The sequence below is a fragment of the Carcharodon carcharias genome, chromosome 6 (assembly GCF_017639515.1).
Source record: "Carcharodon carcharias isolate sCarCar2 chromosome 6, sCarCar2.pri, whole genome shotgun sequence".
NCBI lineage: Eukaryota > Metazoa > Chordata > Chondrichthyes > Lamniformes > Lamnidae > Carcharodon > Carcharodon carcharias.
This window is the reverse complement of record NC_054472.1, coordinates 47638779-47662431: the sequence shown is the minus strand read 5'-3', so window position 1 is coordinate 47662431 and position 23653 is coordinate 47638779. Positions and strand designations below refer to the sequence as shown.

Sequence of the window (23653 nt, the reverse complement as noted above, 5' to 3'; positions counted from 1 at the left end):
TCACCGCGCCCCATTTAAATCTTCAGGGAGGCGGGGCACAGCAAAATCAGCTGCGAGCCTGCCAACCTGTCAATGGCCAATTGAGGCCATTGACAGGATCATCAAAACAATTAAAGGACCTGCTCGTCCAACCTTAAGGTTGGTGGGCAGGGCAGGAGCCCCAGCGGGGAATAGAGAAAACATGAAACCTCATCCACCGGCAGGATGAGGTTTCACGCAGGGATTTAAAAAGTTTAATAAAGTTTTAGTGTAAATTATGAACATGTCCCATCTCATGTGACATTGGCACATGAGGGGACATGTTAAGGATTCTTTTTCTTTCTATTTTTCATGTTTTTAGAACTGTCAGTGATCTCCCTGAGGCAGCACCTAGTCTCAGGGAGATGTGCACTGTTTCGTGCGCATGCGTGAAAAAGCGCACTCTCGCTTTTGAGAAATCCTCCCCCAGCTGCACAGGAAGTGCATAGCGCCTCCTGGCGGACATCACGCTGGGTGGGCCTTAATTGGCCCACCCACATAAAATGGCGGCGGGGCCCGCTTCTCCGGCGGGGATCGGTTCCCCGCCCGCCAGAGATTGGGTCAAGTCCACCCGCATGGCAGGCAGAAAATTCTGCCCGTTAACTCTGTTTCTCTCCATCAGTGACTTAAAACCCTGAAAACTCATACCACATTTAAAATATATACTTGTCACTCTGTAGCAGATGGCTAGGGCAATCAGGTTATGCCATACTTACACAGAGGTGCTTAAAATTAAGAGAGGCTATAAAGAAGGTACAGGTTTCCAATAATTGAGAGGTCTAGAACCTGGGAACATGGATGTGAGATTAAGTCTAAGAGATTTAGGGCAGATAGCACAAGAAACTTTGTATATGCATAAGATTGTGAGGCTGTGGAATGCACCACCAGAGTTGGAGATTGAAGCAAGGATCATGTTAATATTTAAGGATAAGAGGCAGAAGGAAAAGAGGAATGAAGGGAAATGAAAACGGGACAGGCACATATGATTGGGGCTGCTATTCACATTGAAACGAAACACAGCACTGGACTATATGGGTCAAATAAACTATTCCTGCATTGTGATCTCTGTATAATTCTCTTGTGGGTTAAAATGCAACATTAAAGGAAACTGAAAGACTGCTGAACAAAAAAAAATCACTAAACAGCTAAAGAAAATTAAACCTGACATAGTTTTAAAAGAGTTCAATTGCTATTTATTTGCAGTGGTCTGAAATAGTACAGCTTAAGGTTAATATTGGCCATTAAATGCTCTATCTGTTCATTCAGATCACTTAATTGCTAACTGAATATATGGAAAATATTGATTTAACTTGTGATGCATATTCACTTAACAGGCACCAATGCCAAACTTGGGCTGCGCTGCAAGGCTTGTAAGATGAGTATCCACCACAAATGCATTGATGGCATTGAACAGCAGCGATGTATGGGTAAACTGGTAAGAAGTACTGTGTGTTTGGCATGGTTATCATAGAAACAGACAGAACACTGCAGGCTCAAAGATTAATCCTTGAGGGTTGATTGTGCTTTGCAGCTTTTAAAATCTGCACAGCTTTTCTATGACATAACATCTTAAAATAACAATGATTTTATGGGACCCGCTAATGGTAAATATGCAAAAGCAATGTAACAGAACTGTAGACTGTTGCTAAGTTCACAACATTCTTTCCATAAAGCCAATTGTATTTTTCACCCTGGCATAGAAAACTAATATGGTCCTGAAAAGGTTAATGTGTTGTGACAACAGTATGTTTAAAAGAATATGGGGAAAAAGCTGCTGGCCGGGGGAGGAATGTTTTAGGTTGCTGGGGCACAGGTCCAGTGGAAAGAACTCATGTAAATTTCTCCTGACAGTATGGAATATGATTGACACAAAGAGAATTGAGACACATATCTGGCTCTTTGGCCTAAGGGAAATTAGTGAATGCTAGAGTTTATACTGGTTTTGGACTGAAAGTAGCTGCAGTTGGAGGCTATGTGGCATAACTGCAGATCTAAAAACCCTACCCTGCACAACAATAAAGACAAGAGGAATTAATTTAATTGTTTTGGCTTAAATCTTATTTGGCAATTCATTTAATTTAAGTTGACACCCTATGCTCATAATTTAGATGAACAGGATAAAACCAACTTTAAAAAACTTAGAAATGTTACCTGAAAACCTCTACCAGAAGCCTTGGTGTAGCACACTGTGTGACTTCTTTAACAATTTATATATTTTTATATTCTTTATGTCAAGAGCAACTTTGGTGTGACATTAGTATCAAGCAAAATTTCATTAAAAATATAGCAGAATTCATCCCAGATGCCATACCCTGTTGAGGCAGTGAGTAGCTAAGCTGGCCAGGACACTAATGGATGTTGCTGCTTTTCAACAAGTGCCACAGATTCCTTTGCATCTGCCTGAATAGGCAAACACTAAGCCAATTTAATACCTTGATTGAAAGATGATATCTGTGACAACACAGTTCTGACTCTGGTCTGCACTGAGGTCTCACATGAGTCAGGTATTATGGCAGATACAGGTTAGGAAGGACCCAGTTTCTATCCATGACCTGTACTAAGTTAGTGATCTCAACCAGAGCCAAAAATAGAGGCACCATAGTTGACCTTGTCAATCCAAAGTTAAGGAAAGGAGAATCAACCAAGGTTCTTGCACATACTTTCTCTCCAATGAATTCCATAGGATTTGAGCATGGATTTGTTAAGGGAAAATCATGTTTAAATAACTTGTTTGGATTTTTTGATGAGCTAACATGGAGAGATTTGGGTAATGCAGTTGATGCAGTGTACATGGACTTCCAAAAGGTATTTGATAAAGTGCCACACAACAGGCTTGTGAACAAAGTTAGAGCTCTTAGAATAAAGGGGGCAGTAGCAGCATGGATATGAAATTGACTAAGTGACAGGAAACATAAGTCGCGAACAGTAGTTTTTTGGACTAGAGGAAGGTTCATAATGGACTTCTTCAGGGGTTGGTGTTAGGACCCCATGCTTTTCTACATATATATTAATGATCTAGATATGGGTATACAGTATACAAATTTCAAACTTTGTGTATGACACAGATCTTGGAAGTATTGTGAACTCTGAGGATAACACATTTCAGAAGGACAAAGGTGGAATGGATAAACAAGTGGCAGATGAAATTTAATGCAGAGAAGTGTGAAGCAGTACATTTTGGTAGGAAGAATGAGGAGAGAAAATATAAAGTAAAGAGTAAATATCCAGCAGCAGAACCTGGGGAATATGTACAGAAATCATTGAAGGTGGCAGGGCAGGTTGAGAGAGCAGTTAATAAAGCATACAGTATCCTGAGCTTTATAGTAGGGCCATATAGTACAAAAGCAGTGGTTTGACCTCAACCAGAATATTGTGTCCAGCTCTGGGCACCACACTTAGGAAGGATGTGAAGGCATTAGTGATGGTGCAGAAAAGATTTATGAGAATGGTTCCAGAATTGAGGAGCTTCAGTTACATTGATAGATTGGAGAATCTGGGGCTGTTCTTCTTAGAGAAAAGGAAGTTGAGAGAAGATTCGATTGTGGTGTTCAAAATCATGAGTAAGGATAGAATAGATAGGGAGAAAGTGTTCCCAGTGGTAGAAGGATTGAGAACCAGAAGACATTGATTTAAGATGATTGGCAAAAGAAACAATGACAACATGAGGAAAACTTTTTTTATGCAGCGCGCGGTTGAAATCGGGAGTGCACCAGTTGGGAATGTGGTGGAGGGAGATTCTATCTTGGTTTTCAAAAGAGAATTGGATCATTATCTGAAAAGAAAAAAAAAATGACAGGACTATGTGGAACTAGCACAGAGATGATGGGCTGAATGGCCTCCCTGTGTGCTGTAACCGTTCTATAATTCGGCTAAGGACAGGGTATGGCTCGGCTGTAATACCTCCAGCCATCTGCCATCCCTCCTTGGCAACGATCACATATTAACAACAGTGGCCAATTGGAGAATGCACTAAAAGATGACCAGTGTCCCGAGAGTCACATTCCTGCAAGGAATCAGCACCTTCAGAGGAACAGAGGGAAAAATGAGCAAAGAATGTTAAAACAATGTAACTGAAGGCACATCATTCTTTTAAACACACTGATGCAAGATTGGATTGCTTGAACATTGTGCACCCAGCATTGACATTTAAAGCTGACCATTAAATTTTTAATCAAAATAGCAAAAGTTGTGTTTTGTAAGTGAAAGGCAGCTGGGGAGCAATCAGTCCTGTCAATGAAAGAAGATGCCAAATGGCTGCATTGTATTAGAGTAAAATGTTTGTCGTCATAGCAGTTTGAAATACAAAACCTGGAGATGACTTCATAAATGTTTCAGTGCTCGATGATACTTGGCCATCATCAGGCCATGCTGCCTGCCAGAACTTAAATTATAAAGACCTGTTAACAGAATACAATGTGTTTGTCTGTCATTTCTGTGTTGCATATTTCAGCTGCTGCAAGAATACAGCTAGACACGGCTCAATGTAAGATGATAACATAAACTCAATTATTTATCTTTTTCAATTAATTTGAAATTAAGATTTATAACATTTTAAATGTTGGACTGCTACATAATTATATAATTAAATACCTGTATACGGAAGACCTTTGAACATAATATCTGATTAGCATTGATTTTGCTGATAATTAAAATACTAACTTTTTTTTGAACTATGTGAAATATTGCCCTTTCACTTAAGGAACAAGGGTTGAATTCATCAGAAGCTCATGTAATGCAAATCTATACTCTCTGTTGGCTCTCACAGAAGGTTATTTTGGAGACATTTTTACCCTCCATACTGACTGCTTTGTGTGGGTTTGTTTGATGCTCTCAGTTTGTAGTAAGGAGTGTTTATTTCTATAAAAGGGAAAAAATCTTTCTCCATGACTAACGCAAAATTCAAGCAATGACTAAAAACCAGATGGGTGGACATAAAATCGCACGGCCTAATTTTCTGTGCCCACTAGCGTCGGGCATGTTCAGTGATGTGAACGGACAATGTGGCGAGAAGACCAAAAATCATTTTATTACGTCATGAAACCAGTTTGCAATCGTCTGTTCAGCCCGTCGGTGGCGGGCCATGTATCCCACCATCGGACATCAGGAACCTCATTGTAACACATCAGCATATAAGGCTAGCCCAAGGGGCTCATTCCAACCTCCACCACCCCCCCCACTACCCATGCCCCGCAACACCCCTGGATCGTCCACCCACGTCAGTGTGATTGCACACCACTGTGTGCATCAGCATGTAAAGGACATGCACTTGGAGGGCTGCATTTTGAGGGGAACCCGGAGATGGAGCACTCGCGAGAGGCGCCTGTTGGACTTCAAAGTGGGGGCGTGTTTTGAGGGGGGTGGTGGGGGCAAAGGCTGCCCTGCAGTTGAAGGTAGCGCACAAGTACGTGTGGGGTGGGGGTGGGTGAGGGAAGTGTCCATGAATTAGGGACACCCTGTATAAAGTGACCATTTCTCTGAAGCTGAGACAGTTCTGGCTCTAGCTTATCTGCCCATTCAAGCAACACAGAGACATCAAAGTGCCACCAAGTGCCCCAGAGCTTTTCACTCCTCGGGCACAGACTGCAAACTAATGAGCTTTTTAGTGGACTGCAGAACAATTGGACGACTGGGCATGTCATACCACTTCCTTGCTAAAGCTGACCATTGAGCAGCCACTGGTGGAGGCACTCACAGCCCCTTGCAAAGTCATCATCCCAGTTTGGTCCAGTCTCCCCCATGTTCAAGCTAACAGTGTAGCCTTGCAGTCTGAGTTAGGAGAATGCCTGTGCCTGAGCTGAGAGCACAGTATGCAGCCCAGAGGGCAAAGCTGCCAGCAATCAGTCAAGTGGAGTGGGGCAGAGGTGGTTGGGTGTTCAGGCAGCCATGCAGTGCACTAATCTCTGGCCATCCAAGTGGTGGCCAACATTCTCTGGGATACATTAAGGGGCCTTCAGACATATCCAAGAGAGGTTCTTAGTACACCCGTGCTCACCCACGCATCTCTCTTTCATCCAGCAGAAGGAGTACATCAGGATCACTGAGCCTGGTGAATTAGCTGGATGCTTTGTGGTGTACAGAGAGTGAAGATGACGGAGAAGACAGCAAGTGAGGTGACTGGTTGCGCAGAAGGAGGAGTAGCAACCTCTAGAAGCTGGGGCTCCCGCATACGCCACCGAAGAGCTACAGTGAGCCATCACTGGTCGGCACCTTGCGACACCCAGGGTCTATATTCGCTGCATTTCATTCCGTGCAGATGACATGGAACCAGTGTTGCCAAAGATTGCACATGTCTAGAAAACTGGTCAGGCACATCTGCCACCTGCTGCAGGATTTGGAACCTAGGGGACTGCCAGTGGCTGTGAAAGTGACCGCGGCGCTCAATTTCCACACCTGTGGCTCCTTTCAGAATTCCACAGGTGACCTCTGTGGGATATCACAAGCCTCCACCCACAAATGCATCCATGAGGTCACGGATGATATCTTCGCGAGGGCACATAACTTTGTGCATTTCATCCAGGACCAGGAAAGCCAGGATGCAAAAGCGATTGGATCCACCCAGATCTCGGGTTTCCCGCAGGTACAGGTTGCCATCAGCTGCATTCACGTGGTGCTCAAATCTCCTTGGAACATGCGGTGAACTATGTCGACCACAAGGGATTCCATTTGCTGAATGTGCACCTGTTGGGCGACCACTGGAAATGCATCCTGCAGGCCTGCACATGATTTCCTGGGAGTGTGCATGACTCCTACATTCTCAGTCAATCTTCCAGGTTCCACAGAGGCTACATGGATGGCTCCTCGGGAACAAAGGCTACCCACAGAGGACATGGCTGATGAGGCCTATGTGGTGGCCTCAGACTGCATCAGAGCAAAGGTATGATGAGGCTCATGCTGCAGCTCGCACCTTGGAGGAGCAGACCATCGGGATGCTTAAAATGATGATCCGGTGCCTGGACCGGTCTGGTGGAGCCCTGCAATACAGTCTGCAGAGAGTGTCAAGCACCATCGTCATCTGTTGCTCACTTTACAACCCGGTGCTGCAATGGGGAGAGGAGCTGGCCAAGGAGGTAATGCAGGAGCTGGAGATCTCCTCCAATCAGAAGGACGTCAATGGTGATGAGGATGTGGAGGCCCTCGCACTGGCCAGACGAGACAGGCCTGCTCAGGAGGCCACTATAGCTGTTAGATTTGTGGAGGATGATGATGACATGCAGTGAGGAGACACCATAGATCTTTACATAGCCTCTGAGAATGTCTGAATCCTGTCTGGCCGAGGGCAGTTTGTTTGCGCTGTGTGATCAGGGTCATTTCATAGAGATGCAACCATGAAACTTTATAAGCATCTGATCCTTTCAGAAGTACAGCGTCACTGGTCCCAGATGCTAATGACATGGGGGCTTAAAGGTGCTGAGAGCACACAGAATGAATGACGGAACTCTGTGGTGCATGCCCATGACATTCTGGTAGCAATGACAGGCACCATCCAGGTGCCGAAATCAGTAATGGTGTCCAGGGAGTGTGAGGCTGGACCATCACTTTGGTCTGAAGGCTGCACAAAGCACAGGGAAAGAGGCCCTGGACTGAGATACCGACCTTAATCTTGTGCAGGAACCAAGATTTCACATCTGAGTGACACGAACACTGCTCATCAGAACAAGGAGCCATAGGCAAGGAGACATTCTTGGAGTTTATTTACAATAGTGAACATTATGTGCAAGTGATTAACACCCACGCCCAGGCTGTTCAACATATCTTAACTTTCCTAACCCTGCCGCTTATGTCTTGGTTCTCCCATGATATCCACAGCGGAGGTGGAGGCAACCTACTGAATGTGATGTCCTTGGCATGCGTCCTCTGGAGGGTGAAGACATGGAGGGCTCCGGCCTGCTTTCGGAGTGCAGTGGACATCCTTCCTGATGTTCCCAAGCTTGCCTTTGCAGCTCCAGCAACTGTGACGTGACCGAGTCCAGAGGCTCATCATCTGACTTGGACTCAGCAAATTTCTGGCCCCCAGAAGTTATCAGAGTGCCAGAAACCTGGGAAGTCCCTGCCACCGACTGCTGTTGATCAGACAGTGCAATTGCTCATCAGACTGTGATCCTGAGGCTACTCTAAAGCTAGGTCCCACCAAGGTGTGTCTCTACACTGATGGAGGGTGTGGATGAAGCTGTGATGGGACCTCAAGGTGGGTATCTTCAGATTCTTCTTCAGAGGCTTCTTTGGGGCTTGATTGGAGGCCCTGGGTCACAGACTCCCTCGGCTGTTTCCCAGATGTGCCTGCGAAAGCAAGGAGATATAATTAGTGCATGGCAGTGGCCTGTGAAACAGGACACATCACTCACAGCATGGTTGTCTGATAAATGTTGCACGGCTGGATCCTCATTTGGTAGAGCACCACCGACCTCACTATCAGCACAGGAATGGTCCAGATCGTCGCCGGCCAGCTGGATGACTCTCTTTTCAAAGTCTGTGAGGACTTCGATTTCAGGCATTCCTCCACTGATCTGTGACCTCTTCTTGTGGGCCAGCTTGTCCTGCATGAATAGAGATGGAGAGAGTGTAAGCAGGATGCCTGCCAGGCCAGATGATAAATTTGCCTGGCATGTGTGGGTGGTGAGTGGTGTCATGGATGTGACGAGGACAATGAAGGTGTGTGTGAGAGTGAATGGTGATGTCCTTTGAACCAGCAGTGAGTGAGCGCTGTGTGGATGTGTGATGGGTTTGTGAGTGTGTGAGTTGAGAGTGATGAGAAGAGTGACTTACCCTGGCAGAACGGAAGAGATCATTCACCCTCTTTCGGCACTGGATGTCGGTCCTCTTTTGTAGGGCATCGGTACTGACCACAGCTGCCACTGCCTCCCAAGCCGGATTAATGATGCTGCTGCTCATCCTGAAACCAGAGTGGGTGTAGATGACCTCACGGCGAACCTCCGCTGTGTCCAAATAGCGCTCAAGGGGTGTATCATTGAACCTGAGGGCTGCAGTCTTTTTGCCTCTCAGGGCCATGTCTTCGCAGCAGCAGTCGTGGGCTGGAAGCACTGAGAGGTGTGCACACAGGTGCACTTTAAACATAGTAGGGAGATGATGGTGTGCGGACAATTGAGAGCCCGCCCACCATGGAAACGGCGTGTTTCCCAGGAACGCATAATTAATGCGGCAGGTTTAGGACAAATAGGTGTGAAAAGCTGGCACTGCGGCCGGCGGGTAAAATGCCTTTTTACCTGCCCGCTTCCACACTCAGTGCAAATCTGGGATGATTACGCCCCTTGAATGGTTACAGCACAGAAGATGGCCATTTGGCCCATCTTGACAGCAGAAAATTAATTGTCTCACAAGCCTAATTGATGTTGCTGTTTTGATACAATTGGAAAAGTAATAATACAAGCGAGGTAAGAAAATTTAGAGATGAATTATCCAGTTTGTTGATGAGCATACGAAGGTCGCACCCTGCTGGGGGCTGAATTTGATCTTTGGCACACATCAAAAAGTTGTGCGTACACAGGAAATTATGCGTGCACACATGTGCTATGTATTCCTAGCAGGCCTGGAACGTGTAATCGGAAAAAATTACTGTAATCAACCTTTACTGTGAGAAATTCAGGAACACAAATGTCACTTTGTCTGGAGGGTTGTGCAAGCCAAAGAAAATTTCACTCTAATTATTTTAATATTCTTTGCAATTAAATTATCGCTGGTAGCCTATTTGCATTATAGAATAATAGAATGGTTACAGCAGAGAACATAACATAAGAACATAAGAAATAGGAGCAGGAGTAGGCCATTCAATAAGATCATGGCTGATCTGCCCCAGGCCTCAACTCCTCATAGCCCTCAATTCCCCGATATTTGAAAAATCTATCTACCTCCTCTTTAAATACTTTCAGTGATCTAGCCTGCATAACTCTCTGGGGTAGAAAATTCCAGACATTCACTACCCTCTGAGAGAAAAAAATCCTTCTCATGTCAGTTTTAAATGAGTGTCCCCTTATTCTGTAACTATGTCCCCTAGTTTGAGATTCCCCCACTAGTGGAAACACCTTCTCAACATCTACCCTGTCAAGCCCCTTCAGAATCTTGTACATTTCGGTAAGATCACCCCTCATTCTTCCAAACTTTGATGAATAAAGGCCTAACCTGTTTAGACGTTCTTGATAAGCCAACCCCTTCATCCCAGGAATCAACCTAGTGAATCTCTTTTGAACTGCCTCCAATGCCAGTATATCCTTTCTTAAATACGGGAACCAAAACTGTACACTGTACTCTAGGTGCGGCCTCACCAACACCCTGTGTAGTTGTAACAAGACTTTCCTAGTTTTAAACTCCAACCCCCCTAGCAATACAGGCCAAAATTCCATTTGCTTACTGCATCTACATGCTAACTTTTTGTGTTTCATGTACAAGAACACCCAGATCCCTCTGTGCTACACTTTTTTAGAGTATCTCTCTATTTAAATAATAATCTGCCTTTTGATCCTTCCTACCAAAGTACATGACGTCACACTCTCCTACATTAAACTCCATCTGCCAAGTTTTTGCCCACTCACTCAACCTGTCTATATCCCCTTGCAGATTCCTCATGTCCTCATCACAACAGGCCCTCCCACCTATTTTTGTATCATCAGCAAATGTGGATACATTACAACTCTGCCCCCTCCTCCAAGTCATTAATATAGACAGGCCCTAGGACTGATCCTTGTGGCATTCCACTAGTTATACCTTTCAAACCTGAAAAAGACCCATTAATCACGACTCCCTGTCTTTTGTGTGTTAACCAATCCTCAATCCATGTTAATTCATTACCCCCCAATACCGTGAGTTCTTATTTTGTGCAATAACCTTTTATGTGGCACCTTATCAAATGCCTTCTGGAAATCCAAATGCACTACATCTGCTGGTTTCCCTTTATCAACTCTGCTTGTCATATCCTCAAAGAACTCTAGCAAATTTGTCAAACATGATTTCCCTTTCACAAATCCATGTTGACTCTGTTTGATTGTGTTAAGTTTTTCTAAATGTCCTGCTATTTCTTCCTTAATGACGTACTGTAGCATTTTCCCAATGACAGGTGTTAGGCTGACTGGCCTATAGTTTCCTGCTTTTTGTCTCCCTCCCTTCTTGAACAGGGGTGTCACATTAGCAGTTTTCCAACTCGCTCGGACCCTACCGGAATCCATTGAGTTCTGGAATATTGTGACCAATGCCTCCACTAAATCTGCAGCCACTTCCTTTAAAACCCTTGGATGCAGGCCATCAGGCCCTGGCAACTAATCTGCCTTTAGCCCCATTAGTTTGTCAAATACTTTGTCCCTCGTGATAGATACTGTTACAAGATCTTTTCTCCCATTAGCTCCTTACTTATCTAATATCCTTGGGATGTTTGTAATGTCCTTCACTGTGAAGACTGATACAAAATGTTGGTTTAAATTATCTGCCATTCCCCTGTTCCCCTTAGCAATTCCCCAGTTGCATCCTCCAAGCATCCCACACTCACTTTAGCCACTCTCTTTTTATATACCCGTAAAAGCTCTTGCTTCTTATATTTCTTGCCAATTTACTTTCATAATCAACTTTCTCCCTCTTTATTAGCTTTTTAGTCATCTGCTACTGGTTCCTAAAACATTCCCAATCCTTTAGCCTACCACTAATTTTTGCCACTTTGTATGCCTTAGTTTTTGATTGGATACTCTCCTTGACCATCTTTGTTAACCATGGGTGGTTCATCCTTCTCATCGAGCCCTTCTTTTTGACCGGGATAAATTTTTGCTGAGCGTTTTGAAATATCTGCTTATGTGTCTGCCATTGCTCATCCATTGACCTTCCCCTTAGTCTATTTTCCCAGTTTGCTTTAAACAACTCTTTCTTCATACCACTGTAATTGCCCTTATTTAAGTTCTCATGAAGAGATATTAATGTGTATAATGTTATTGGAAATTATTTTTTAAAATAGAATTCTAGTGGGGGGGGTCTGTGTCGAGGTGTGTGTCTGTGTGTGTCTTAATTGGATTAAAACCAGCTAGCCTGGGTGTTTTGATGTATAGTAATTTTGAAGCGTTAATTGGGTGAACAGTAAGGAGAACATTAAGGTAAAGTGTTCATTTGCATTTGTTAAATAAACCAGTCAAGACTGCGTGTAAAATCTTGCACCTAGCTAGAAGAAGCCAAAGAATGTGTTTATTTTTTCAGCTTACTAATAACATTGGTGCTATGAAAGGGGTTTTATTGTTAGAAGAGCTGAAGTTCAAAAGACTTAGTGATACAATAGAAAATTTACATTCAATTGGAAAGCTAGATATATAAAGAAAGGAGTTTGTGTGTGTGTAAGGTAGAGGCACTTAAGACTTAACCAGCCTGCACACCTCCAACCAACTTGCAAAGGATCCTCATTTGGAATTCATAAGTTTAAATGTGCTTTTCCTAGTGTCTATTTGAAGTCTATGGGTTACTGTTGCCTTAGTGGAAATTTACCTGGAGGCGATTAAATTGCGGATTTGTCAACAAGTTATTATAGTAGTAATTTGTAGTCATGTGTATGTGTTTAATTTGTTGTTAAATTAATAAATGTTTCATTTAGTTTTATATAAAAACCATGAGACACAATGATCTTATTCCTACTGAATTCAAAGTCTGCACCTCAAAATTACAAATTGCAAAAATGGATTATGACAGTTGTTTCAAGTTTCCCTCTGGGATTTGAACAACTCCGCCTTTACCATCGGCTATGCCGTAATAAAGTTGAGGACACTGGAGGCCATTTGGTCAATTGGGTCCATGCTGGCTCTCTGTATGATCATCTAAGTTAGTCCCTAAAAGCTAGTCCTTTTCCTCCTAGCCCTGCATTTTTTTCTCTTCAGGTAATGATCCCATTCGCTTTTGAAAGCCACGATTAAATCTTCACCACACTCTTAGGCAGCACATTCCAGATCCCAACCACTCACTGTGTAAAAAAAGCTTTTCCTTTGCTTCTTTTGTTATTCACCTTAAATCAGTCTTCTCTGGTTCTTAACTCTTCCACCAATAGGAACAGTTTCTCCCTGCCTACCATGTCCACACCCTCATGATTTTGAACCGCTCCAACAAATCTTCTCTTGACCTTCTCTTCACTAAGGAAACCATCCCAAGCTTCTCTAATCTATTCTTCATAACAGAAGTCTCCCTCATCCCTGGATTATTAATGCACTTGAGATCATTCCAATTAGCTAAAAACCTAGATAAAACAAATGCAAGTATGTAGTTCGCCATAAGCTTAAATGCATTAAATATGATTCCAGTACAATTCAGGAGAAAAAGAAACACCTTGCATTTATAGAGGGCGTGGCAAACTGCTTCACAATCAGCAGATTACTTTTAAAGCACAGTCAGTGTTGTTATGTAGACATGCTCAGCCATTTCAAAGGGTAACGGTGAGTCAACCATGTTGGTGTTGATAGCTCCCTGGTCATTTAAATGCACATCCCCTGGTTTCTGACACTTTTTTATTGATTAAAATTGCCATGAATTCTTAATAATTGTTGAATATTAAGACAGACCTTTTAGCAAATGGATTCTCCTTTTGAAACTTACTGAGGGCATGGAAGAAAGAAAGAAGAAAGAAGGATTTGCATTTATGTAGTGCCTTTCATAATCTCAGGATGTCCCAAATGAAATAATGGGTTGAACGGCCTCCTTCTGTTGTATGATTGTATAACATATGTTGTATGTTATCATCCTCTACTTATCACTGCTCATATGCTTGTTCTCTTATTGACAGCCAAAAGGGTTTCGACGTTACTATAGCTCCCCATTATTAATTCATGAACAATATGGGTGCATCAAAGAAGTGATGCCTATTGGTAAGTACTGAACTTCCTTTATTGAGGGCAGATGTATGTCTTGTTTACTTGTGTGGCTCATTGCTGCTAGTTTCCCTCAGTTCACTTGTCTCTTTCTGTTTATTTTCTGATAAAGCTTGCGGCAGTAAAATAGACCCAGTGTATGAAACGCTCCGGTTTGGAACTTCCCTGGCTCAAAGAACCAAGAAGTCAGGGTCTGGCAGTGGATCTGACTCGCCCCAGCGTAACTCTGTAAATAACCCTTTTGGTAATTGTGTTCTGTTCATTGTTAAACTGTGACTTCAATAACTCTGGTTGACCCAGTCCTTCCTCTGATGCATTGCTGAGCTAAGAACAAATCTTTGCTCCTGTTTTTATTTCCCCTGTTGTTGGTCAAGACACAGTAACACAAGGCAGCCGATTTTCCCTTGCCCTTGAGAAGTGGTGGTGAGCTGCCTTCTTGAACCACTGCAGCCCATGTGGTGTCGGTACATCCACAGTGCTGTTAGGAAGGGAGTTCCAGGATTTTGACCCAGCGTGAAGGAACAGCGAATATAGTTCCAAGTCAGGATGATGTGTGGTTTGGAGAGAAACTTGCATGTGATGGTGTTCCCATTCATCTGCTGCCCTTGTCCTTCTGGGTTGTCGATGTTGTGGGCTTGAAAGGTGCTACCGAAGGAGCCTTAGTGAGTTGCAGCAGTGCATCTTGTAGATGGCACACACTGCTGCCACTATGCATCGGTGGTGGAGGGAGTGAGTGTTAAAATTGGTGGATGGGCTGCCAATCAAGCAGGCAGCTTTGTCCTGAATGGTGTCGAGCATCTTTTTTTTGTTGGAGCTGCACTTATCTAGGCAAGTGGGGAGTATTCCATCACACTCCTGCCTTGTGCCTTATAGATGGTTGACAGGCTTTGGGGAGTCAGGAGGTGAGTTACTCGCTCCAGAATTCCTAGCCTCTGACCTGCTCTTTTAGCCATAGTATTTATATGGCTGGTCCAGTTCAGTTTCTGGTCAATGGTAATCACCAGATAGTGGGAGATTCAGTGATAGTAATGCCATTGAACATTGATGGTTGGATTCCCTCTTGTTGGAGATGGTCATTGTCTGGCACTTCTGTGACGTGAATGTTACTTGCCACTTTCAGCACAAGCCTGAAAGTTGTCCAGGTCTTGCTGCAAATGGGCACGGACTGCTTCACTATTTTTATTCACTGAAGCATTGATGTCTACGGTAAATGTCAGCTACTCATACTTGCTTATAGCACTAAAATAGGGAAAGCTGTGGGTACAGCAACATACTAGCACACTAGATATGATTGTTCAAATTCAACAATGACGTATAGTATGTTATTTGAAAGAAACTGAATTGGCATCAGAAAGACACCCAGTAATTGAAATTGACACATGGTCATAGAATCAAGAGTAGTTACAGCACAGAAGGAGGCCATTCAGCCCTTTGTGTACATTCCGGCTCTCTGCAGAGCAACTTAGCTATTTCCTCTACCCCACCCTTTCCCTGTAACCCTGTAAATTTTTTTCTCTTTAGATAATTATCCTATTCCCTCCACCACATTCTCAGACTCCACATTCCAGACTTTAACCACTCACAGGAGCTAAATCACAGTTCCTTCACTGTGGCTGGATCAAAATCCTGGAACTCCCTACCTAACAGCATTGTGGGTGGACCTATGACACTTGCACTTCAGCGGTTCATGAAGGTGGCTCATCACCACCTTCTCAAAGGCAGTTAGGCATGGACAATAAATGATGGCCTTGCCAATGAAACCCACATCCCGTGAACAAATAAATAAAAAAAGAACTGCATTAAAAAGTTTTGCCTCATGGTGCCTTTGGTTTTTTTGCCATTCATGTTAATTTGGTGTCCTCTGCTTCTAAACCCTTTCGCCAATGGGAGCAGTTTTGCATTAGCTACTTTGTCTAGACCCCTCATAATTTTGAACATTTCTTATCAAATCTCCTCTCCATCTCCTCTAAGGAAAGCATCATTAGCTTCTCCAATCCATCTTTGTAACTTGGTGACAGCTTGCTGCAAACAGGGACAAAAGAACTGAACTCAAGAGCAGAGGTAAGAGCAACTGCCATTGACATTAAGGCAGCACTTGGCCGAGTGTGACATAAGTCCTGGCAAAATTGAAGTCAATCAGAATCGGGGCAGAGGTGGGGGGGTAGTCTCTCCACTCGTTGGAATCATACCTTCTGCAAAGGAAGATGGTTGTGGTTGTTGGAAGCCAATCATATCAGCCCCAGGACATTGCTACAGGAGTTCTTCAAGATAGTGTCCTCAGCCCAACCATCTTCAGCTGCTTCATCAATGACCTTACCTTCATCATAAGGTCAGAAGTGGAGATATTCGCTGATGATTGCCCAATGTTCACCGTTCGCAACTCCTCAGATACTGAAGCAGCCCGTGTCCATTTGCAGCAAGACCTGGACAACATTCAGGCTTGGGCTGATAAGTTGCAAATAACATTCGCACCACACAAGTGCCAGGCAATTACCATCTCCAACAAGGGAGAAGCTAACCATCTCCCCTTGACATTCAATGGCATTACCATCGCTGAATCCCCCACTGTCAACATCCTGGGGGTTGCCATTGACCAGAAACTGAACTGGAGTGATGTCAGGTGCTGCGCAAGCTCCAAAACCTAAAGCTCGATCTGCTCCAGCTGATGACACTTCCTGGACATGTGGTTGTCCAGGACACAAGAAGCAGCATGGAGCTCCGATATGGAACAGGATGTGCACTCTAGGGGACCAGTTTGACCTAACATTTCTATTTATTTGACTAATAACTGACAACAGACATAAAAATAAGGCTTAAATTAAAAAAAACTCATGAGCAACGTGTTAGCTACTCATTAATCAGCTGCTGCCCTTGTGCAGACAGCACTCTATTTTATGGGATGGTTAGCTTAAAAGTTTTATGTAACTCTTATTATCTATACATCTCAGATTTTAATTTACTGAAAAATTCAGAACTTTTCAGTGGCACTATCCCTTGTTATTTGATTTAAACTTAGCCCTAGATTCAATTAATTGAACACTGATTTTAATAAGATTAATATAAAAACTTAAGCCAATTTGATAATTCATGAATTGATCAAGTCTTACTTAAAGTTGATTAATTTAAATTCAAAATTTACCAGAATACTAAACCCTGTTTTCTGTATCCTCTCATACTAAACCCTGTATTCTGTATCCTCTACCAAACCCTGCTTTCCATATCCTCTAATACCAAACCCTGTTTTCTGCATCCTCTCATACTAAACCCTGTATTCTGTATCCTCTAATACTAAACCCTGTTTTCTGTATCCTCTCATACTAAACCCTGTTTTCTGTATCCTCTAATACTAAACCCTGTTTTCTGTATCCTCTCATACTAAATCCTGTTTTCTGTATCCTCTAATACTAAACCCTGTTTTCTGTATCCTCTAATACTAAACCCTGTTTTCTGTATCCTCTAAGACTAAACCCTGTTTTCTGTATCCTCTAATACTAAACCCTGTTTTCTGTATCCTCTCATACTAAACCCTGTTTTCTGTATCCTCTAATACTAAACCCTGTTTTCTGTATCCTCTCATACTAAACCCTGTTTTCTGTATCCTCTAAGACTAAACTCTGTTTTCTGTATCCTCTAATACTAAACCCTGTTTTCTGTATCCTCTCATACTAAACCCTGTTTCCTGTATCCTCTCATACTAAACCCTGTTTTCTGCATCCTCGAAGACTAAACCCTGTTTTCTGTATCCTCTCATACTGCACCCTGTTTTCTGTATCCTCTAATACTAACCCTGTATTCTGTATCATCTAATACTAAACCCTGTTTTCTGTATCCACTCATACTAGACCCTGTTTTCTGTATCCTCTAATACTAAACCCTGTATTTCTGTGTTCTCTAACACTAAACCCTGCAGCCCTTGTCCTGTGATGTCAGTTGGCAATTTATCCTCGCCATGTTTTCTGGTCGCTGCTCTCGCAGTGTTCTTGGGTTATTGCCACTCTCACCGGGCACTCAGGCCTCTGCTCTTGCCATACTTTCAGGCTGCTGCCATACTCACCATTTTCTCGGGCCACCACCACTCTCGCTGGGTTTTCGGGCCACAGCTGCCGCCATCGCGCTCTCGGGCTGCTGCCGCTGACGCCACTCCCACCGGGCTCTCGGGCTTCTGCTGCCATGTCTGCCAGGCTCTCAGGCTGCTGCTGCTCTCACTGTGCTCTTGGTACCTGATGCTCCTTTATCCCTGCCTTGTCCTTGGGCCATTGTAGTCTGGTGAAGCAGCTAAAATAAATAAGGCGAACCCCTGTCCCAGCCCACACAATGTAGCAGGAAATGATTCCAATATCCAGCCCCCCCAACCCCTTACATGTCCTGGCAGCTTTTCAGCTTACTGGTCAGTAAACACCAGAAACTATGGGGTAAATTAACATTCCAGCACCAAGTTCAGCACTGCGAGCAGTAAATTATGTAGTTGGTCATCATGCTGCTGAAAGAGTTGTAGAGGGTGCAACAGGTGTAAGGGCAAAGAACTAAAGAGCAAGATTAAGCTGTAACCTAGAATGAAGGTAGTGAAGTGGAGGAATTGGGGCCAGCACTGAGATATATAGAAACATTGAAGAAATCAAGGATGTTAGCAAACTGAAGATTATGTAAATAACCAAGGAATTGAGGCCTGAGGGAAATATACAAAATGCCTATTGATTACCTGAGTGATCTTTTAAATCATTCAATTGGTCTTTCCTTGTGCCTGTTTACTGTTTGTTTAATATAATATAAATAGAACCTACTCCCTTTTTCTGACTGCTGACAGTCTTCATAGATGCATTCCTGCTTTTTCTGTTTCAGTTTCAGGTTTTAGCAGATTTTTTTAAACTAACTTTATGCTGGAGTTATTGAAACCTCATCAATGTGACTGGTTTTAATTTCCATTCGTGACCACATGCACTTACTGTTTTCCTCATTTTATCTCAGGCTTCTGACCTGGCTGAAGTCCCAGAGGAAGGTGCTGATGCTCCACATGGACTGTCAAGTTTGAGCAGGAAGTATAGTGATAGTGGTAAGCATGAAACTAAATATATATTTCATCTGTCTGTGAGAAGTATTCTGGGTCCTGAGTGTTTAGCATCTGAACATTCTATTCTCCATAGTGTGCCTGGGTTCTATTATCAAACTTTCGCTACAAATTTTAAGCAGCATTTGATTAATGTCAGTAATTGAACAACATCAATGATACATGAACATGATCGTTGGCAATTCACCGATTTTCGCATTCTATTTATTGCATTGTATTGTAGTTTGCTTTTTGAGAATTGAAAATGATGAATGCATTGAAATCCATCCTTTTCCAATTTAATGAGATCTGAAGTGCCGTGTTACATGCAGAGTGGAAAATGAAACCAGAACTGAGTGAGTTTTAGCTGCCAACAATAGTGATGTTTCTCTTTCTTTTGTAGTATTTGGTTCTCTAGAGAATGGGCTTGAAAATATCATGAGGGAAGAAAGGAAGCCTTCCAGTTCTCTGGTAAGAACCTGAGGCCAATTCTGATAAAACCATCTTCGAAGTCATTTGTGATGCAACAGCTCCAATCACAAATCATTATGCCACTCATTTTCTCCATCAATATTCATCAGAATATAAGTGTATAACTGTTGTAGATCTTAGTTGTTTTGCCTACTAAGCTCTTCTCCAATAACTTCCCTCCATTTTCATTGAAATTAAAACTCACTGTTAAGTTTTCTCCTCTAATTCATGATCTTTGAAGTCCTCAATATTGAGGAATTTATTTACCTCAGAAAACTTTCCTTCCACTAACAATTTACCCAAATTTAGCAAACTACTGTCTGAATTATTTCACCTCTGATTATATTTTCAAAAATCATAGTTTCTGGCACTGTAACTTTTGTACATTCTCCTTGATTTGCCAATATTTAAAATTATCTTGTTTGCAATACAAAGTTATAGGCCCCCAAATTGTTTTTAGTTATTCGTTTGTGGGATATGGGCATCGCTGCTAGGCCAGCATTTATTGCCCATCCCTAATTGCTCTTGTTCAGAGGGCACTTAAGAGCCAACCACATTGCTGTAGGTCTGGAGTCACATGTAGGCCAGACCATATAATGATGGCAGATTTTGTTCCCCAAAGGGCATTAGTGAACCAGATGGCTTTTTACAATAATCAGTAATGATTTCATGGTCACCATTAGACTTCTAATTCCAGATTTTTACTGAATTCAAATTTCACCATCTGCTGTGGTGGGATTCAAACCCAGACCCCCAAAGCCTTACCCTGTGTCTCTGGAGTACAGGTCTAGTGACAATACCACTATGCCATTACCTCCCAGCATTCCTGGAAATTACACAGGAATCCTGCCTGCCCTCCAGCACTGGTGTTTGATAGTTAGCAGTAGGGCACTCTAAATGAATTAGGTTTGCAGGAATCCTTGCGATTTCAGGTGCATCTCCAGTGACCTACAAGTCCATGAACCACCCCTTCCCTCCACTGTGAAACACCATTCAGTTCCCTGTCTGCCTAAGTGCACTGATCCAATTTTCTAATATTATTTCTTGCTCACAGTTCGCCACCCTGAGCACAATTCCCCTACCCCAATTGGACTCACTTCCACTTATTTGGAGGCAGGTGTGTCTATTCTCTCCTAGTGACTGGGTTCCAGTATCAAGCTAGGCTCCTTCTTAGGATATCTGTGCCCCTGACTCTGCCTCCATGGGCAAATGGAGATTCTGACCCTATAAAGGCTAACCCCAAAGCTCCTGAAGTTGGTGGGGGTCCCAGTATTCCAGGTGCTTCCTTTCTTAGGTGGGTTTCTTCAGACTCCTGGCAGAGTTAGGGCAGGAATCTGGCAAAAGCCTCAGTAAATTCAAGGTCACAAATTTTATTATGTTTGATATTTTCAACACAATTGTGAAATAATTGCGTCTATACTGTGCCAACTTTTTAAATTCCAAATTTTAGTATTTAGAAGCAATTAAAATTATTTTGCAAGAACTGCGTGTCATTGCTGCAGTTTTTCAGTATATTCAAAAAGAGTTGTGAATTGTTCCAGCTGATGATGATCCTTTGGAATTACGGCAATTCACAGTCTTTATAAGGATGTAAAAAGAAAGTTTCTGCTGTTCATGTAGCAGATCTCTTGCATTTGATCTTATACCTTCATGCCCGTTTTCTAGACATCTCAGTCATTGAAAACACTCTGTTTGCACCTACCCTGTCACGTCCCTCTGTAATTTTAAGCATCTCTCTCAAGCCACCTCCAAATTCTCCTGTACCCGAATAAAAATAGCCCCAACATTTTAAGTCTTTCTTTGCATTTATAATTCTTGAATTTTATGAACTGCCTTTCCTAGGATGAAACTTGACCATTGGGAGAACATATTATGAATGAGATGGTTTGCTCTTCAATGATCTTCTGCATCTTAAAATTAACTGGTCGAAAATCAGAGGGAATGCACCCTTAATTTCCTGATATGCGTTCCAGCGAGTGAAACTGGGAACCAGGAATGCAAATCACAGTTTTTTTTTAAATTAGCACTGAAGAGAGAGAGAGACAGCCTAAGAGCAATTAGCATCTAACTGACTCCAGAAAGGCACAGCAATTAGACCATGCAATCTTAAAGGGATGTATCTGATAACATTCAGTTGCACTTTTCTGGTAGAATGAATGAAGCACTGTGTTTTAAAGGGTATGGCACTGCCAGGCTTACTAAGCTGTTGGTTGTAAATTCAGCCATGGTGTGAATTTAATTGGATTGAGGACGATGGTAGTGCCTAATACTACTTTTTAATTTTCCAATCAAAAATTAGCCGTACCTGAATTTTCCATTATCCACATCTAGCTAGTGGCTAACAGATTGGACAACACAGAATTTTTACCTCCTTTGTGTGATTAGGCACTTGCCATCAATAACATGAGGCTGGCAGGTGGGAGACAGATAAATATGGCAAGAAACATCAGTTGGGAAGCTGCAGGAATTATCCATGGCATTCAGGTGTGTGGCCTAAGGAGCAGCTGACAGGGATTGAGGGGAGAAGTGGAGTGAAAACCGGGATGAGGGAGGCTAAAGTTTCCTTCCATCATCCAGAAGGAAAGCTAAAAAATATAAATCAGCTGACCTTCTGAACCCACATCTAGGACTGTTTCCCTTTGATACTGGATTTTCTTGATGAGGCTGGCATCTATTCACAAGTGAAAATAGCTTTGAAGTCTCACTGGTATCATTGGACTCTGACTTCTAAATTTCAGTGATATCCTTGCCTGTTTTCCTGAAATTCACTTTTTTCAAATGGCCTGATACACTTGTGTGGCATGGTTCCTGTGAGTGCCACGCTAGCTTTAGTTTAACCTCATTCTCTGTTCCCCCACACATCCTGTCCTTGTTAGACACGGGAAAGATAAAAATCAGTGCTTCAGGATAAAGTTACTTAGTGATGGGCAGGTAGAGGAGAGTGGCAAGGACAGCAGTGAGCAGGGGGACAAGGGCAGCTGTGTGAAGAGGAAGGAGGGACTGCTAAAGCACCATAAAGGTTGTAATCCATCATTAATCCCTTTGTTGAAATATGAGATGTTTTATTCTTTAAATTGCAAATAGCATTCCTATTGTAATTGCTGACTTCAATATAAGCACTGATTTTGCTCTTAAGTAACAAAACCTTATCTAACTTGAGGATAGGAAGGCCTTATGGCTGAATCCTACCCTACATGGCAGAAAAAAGACTCTTGGTCATTTCTTTGAAACATAGCTGTCACACGTGCCAATTTCTATATTTAAAAGAGGAATTGTTGGCGAAACAAAGAAAATACTTTTTAATTGACCTCAGGCTATCCCAATGCAAGTAGCTTCTACTTAGCTTAAAATGTTACAGCAATAAACCTGTATGGCCTTAAAGGGATAGGTAAGATTGTACAGATGCTGTACATGACATAGTATTAAGTTTCTGTTCTTATAGGGATGCAGCAAAAGAGCATTTGTTGATTAATCATAGCAATCAATCTCTATCAACTGGTCTATAACAGAACTAGAAATAAGGGGTTGAATTTTCCTGATTCCGCAGAGGTGGGATAGGAGGCAGGAAGGACCTGAAGTAAATCTTGCCACTGGTGGGGTTCAATGCAGCAGAGGCTACCCTCCTCACAATGGTAGATAGACAAATTTACCCATTAATTGACCAATTGGGGACAAAGTGATGGCACATTGGCGTCTTATCAATGCTGCATGGGCCCCTCACTGAGCCCAGAATTGAACTGGAGGCAGCCTCCTGACAGCAGGCCAAGGTTCCATTGACACCTCTTCTCCATCACCCCAGCACAGACCCATTGGACTGTGATGGCCAGAGTTACAGCCACAAGCTACCCTGTGGAAGGGTGACTCCTCCACAATGATGGTCTGACAGCTGTGTGAGAGAATTAATCTTTGTAATGCTGCAGAGAGCACTTCCACCCACAGTCTCCTGCTTGCTGCAGCAGCGTCCACCTCTTCTAGTGGGCTGCCAGCCAGACATTGCTGCAGGCCACCTGATTAGACCTCTCACTTACCTGGTCCACCCAGCATTCTTAATTGGATGGGACTTCCAGAGGTGGCTTCCTAATTGGCACCTCTGGGTAGATTGCAACTGACTTCTTGCTAAGGCCACTTGTGGGTTTGCAACCTGGAATTGTGCCTGACGTCGAGATCACTACCTAAACAGGAAAATGAAAACCATGTATGAAATGTTGTATTTTCCAATTTACAGAGGGTAATTCATCTAAATATAAGGAAGACATAGCGATAAATGGAACATTTTCACACTTTTTGA

The 23653-nt window shown here is 42.8% G+C and overlaps 1 protein-coding gene across 1 annotated transcript in view; it reads left to right on the top strand.

Moving 5' to 3' along the window:
- The window catches only part of stac (SH3 and cysteine rich domain), a 222741-nt gene that overhangs the window by 74729 nt on the left and 124359 nt on the right, over window positions 1–23653 (top strand). Inside the window, exons 3-7 of the mRNA XM_041190230.1 lie at window positions 1353–1453; window positions 13766–13847; window positions 13963–14078; window positions 18816–18900; window positions 19298–19365. Coding sequence (XP_041046164.1) covers window positions 1353–1453; window positions 13766–13847; window positions 13963–14078; window positions 18816–18900; window positions 19298–19365 — 452 coding nt within the window. The remainder of the gene's footprint in view (window positions 1–1352; window positions 1454–13765; window positions 13848–13962; window positions 14079–18815; window positions 18901–19297; window positions 19366–23653) is intronic.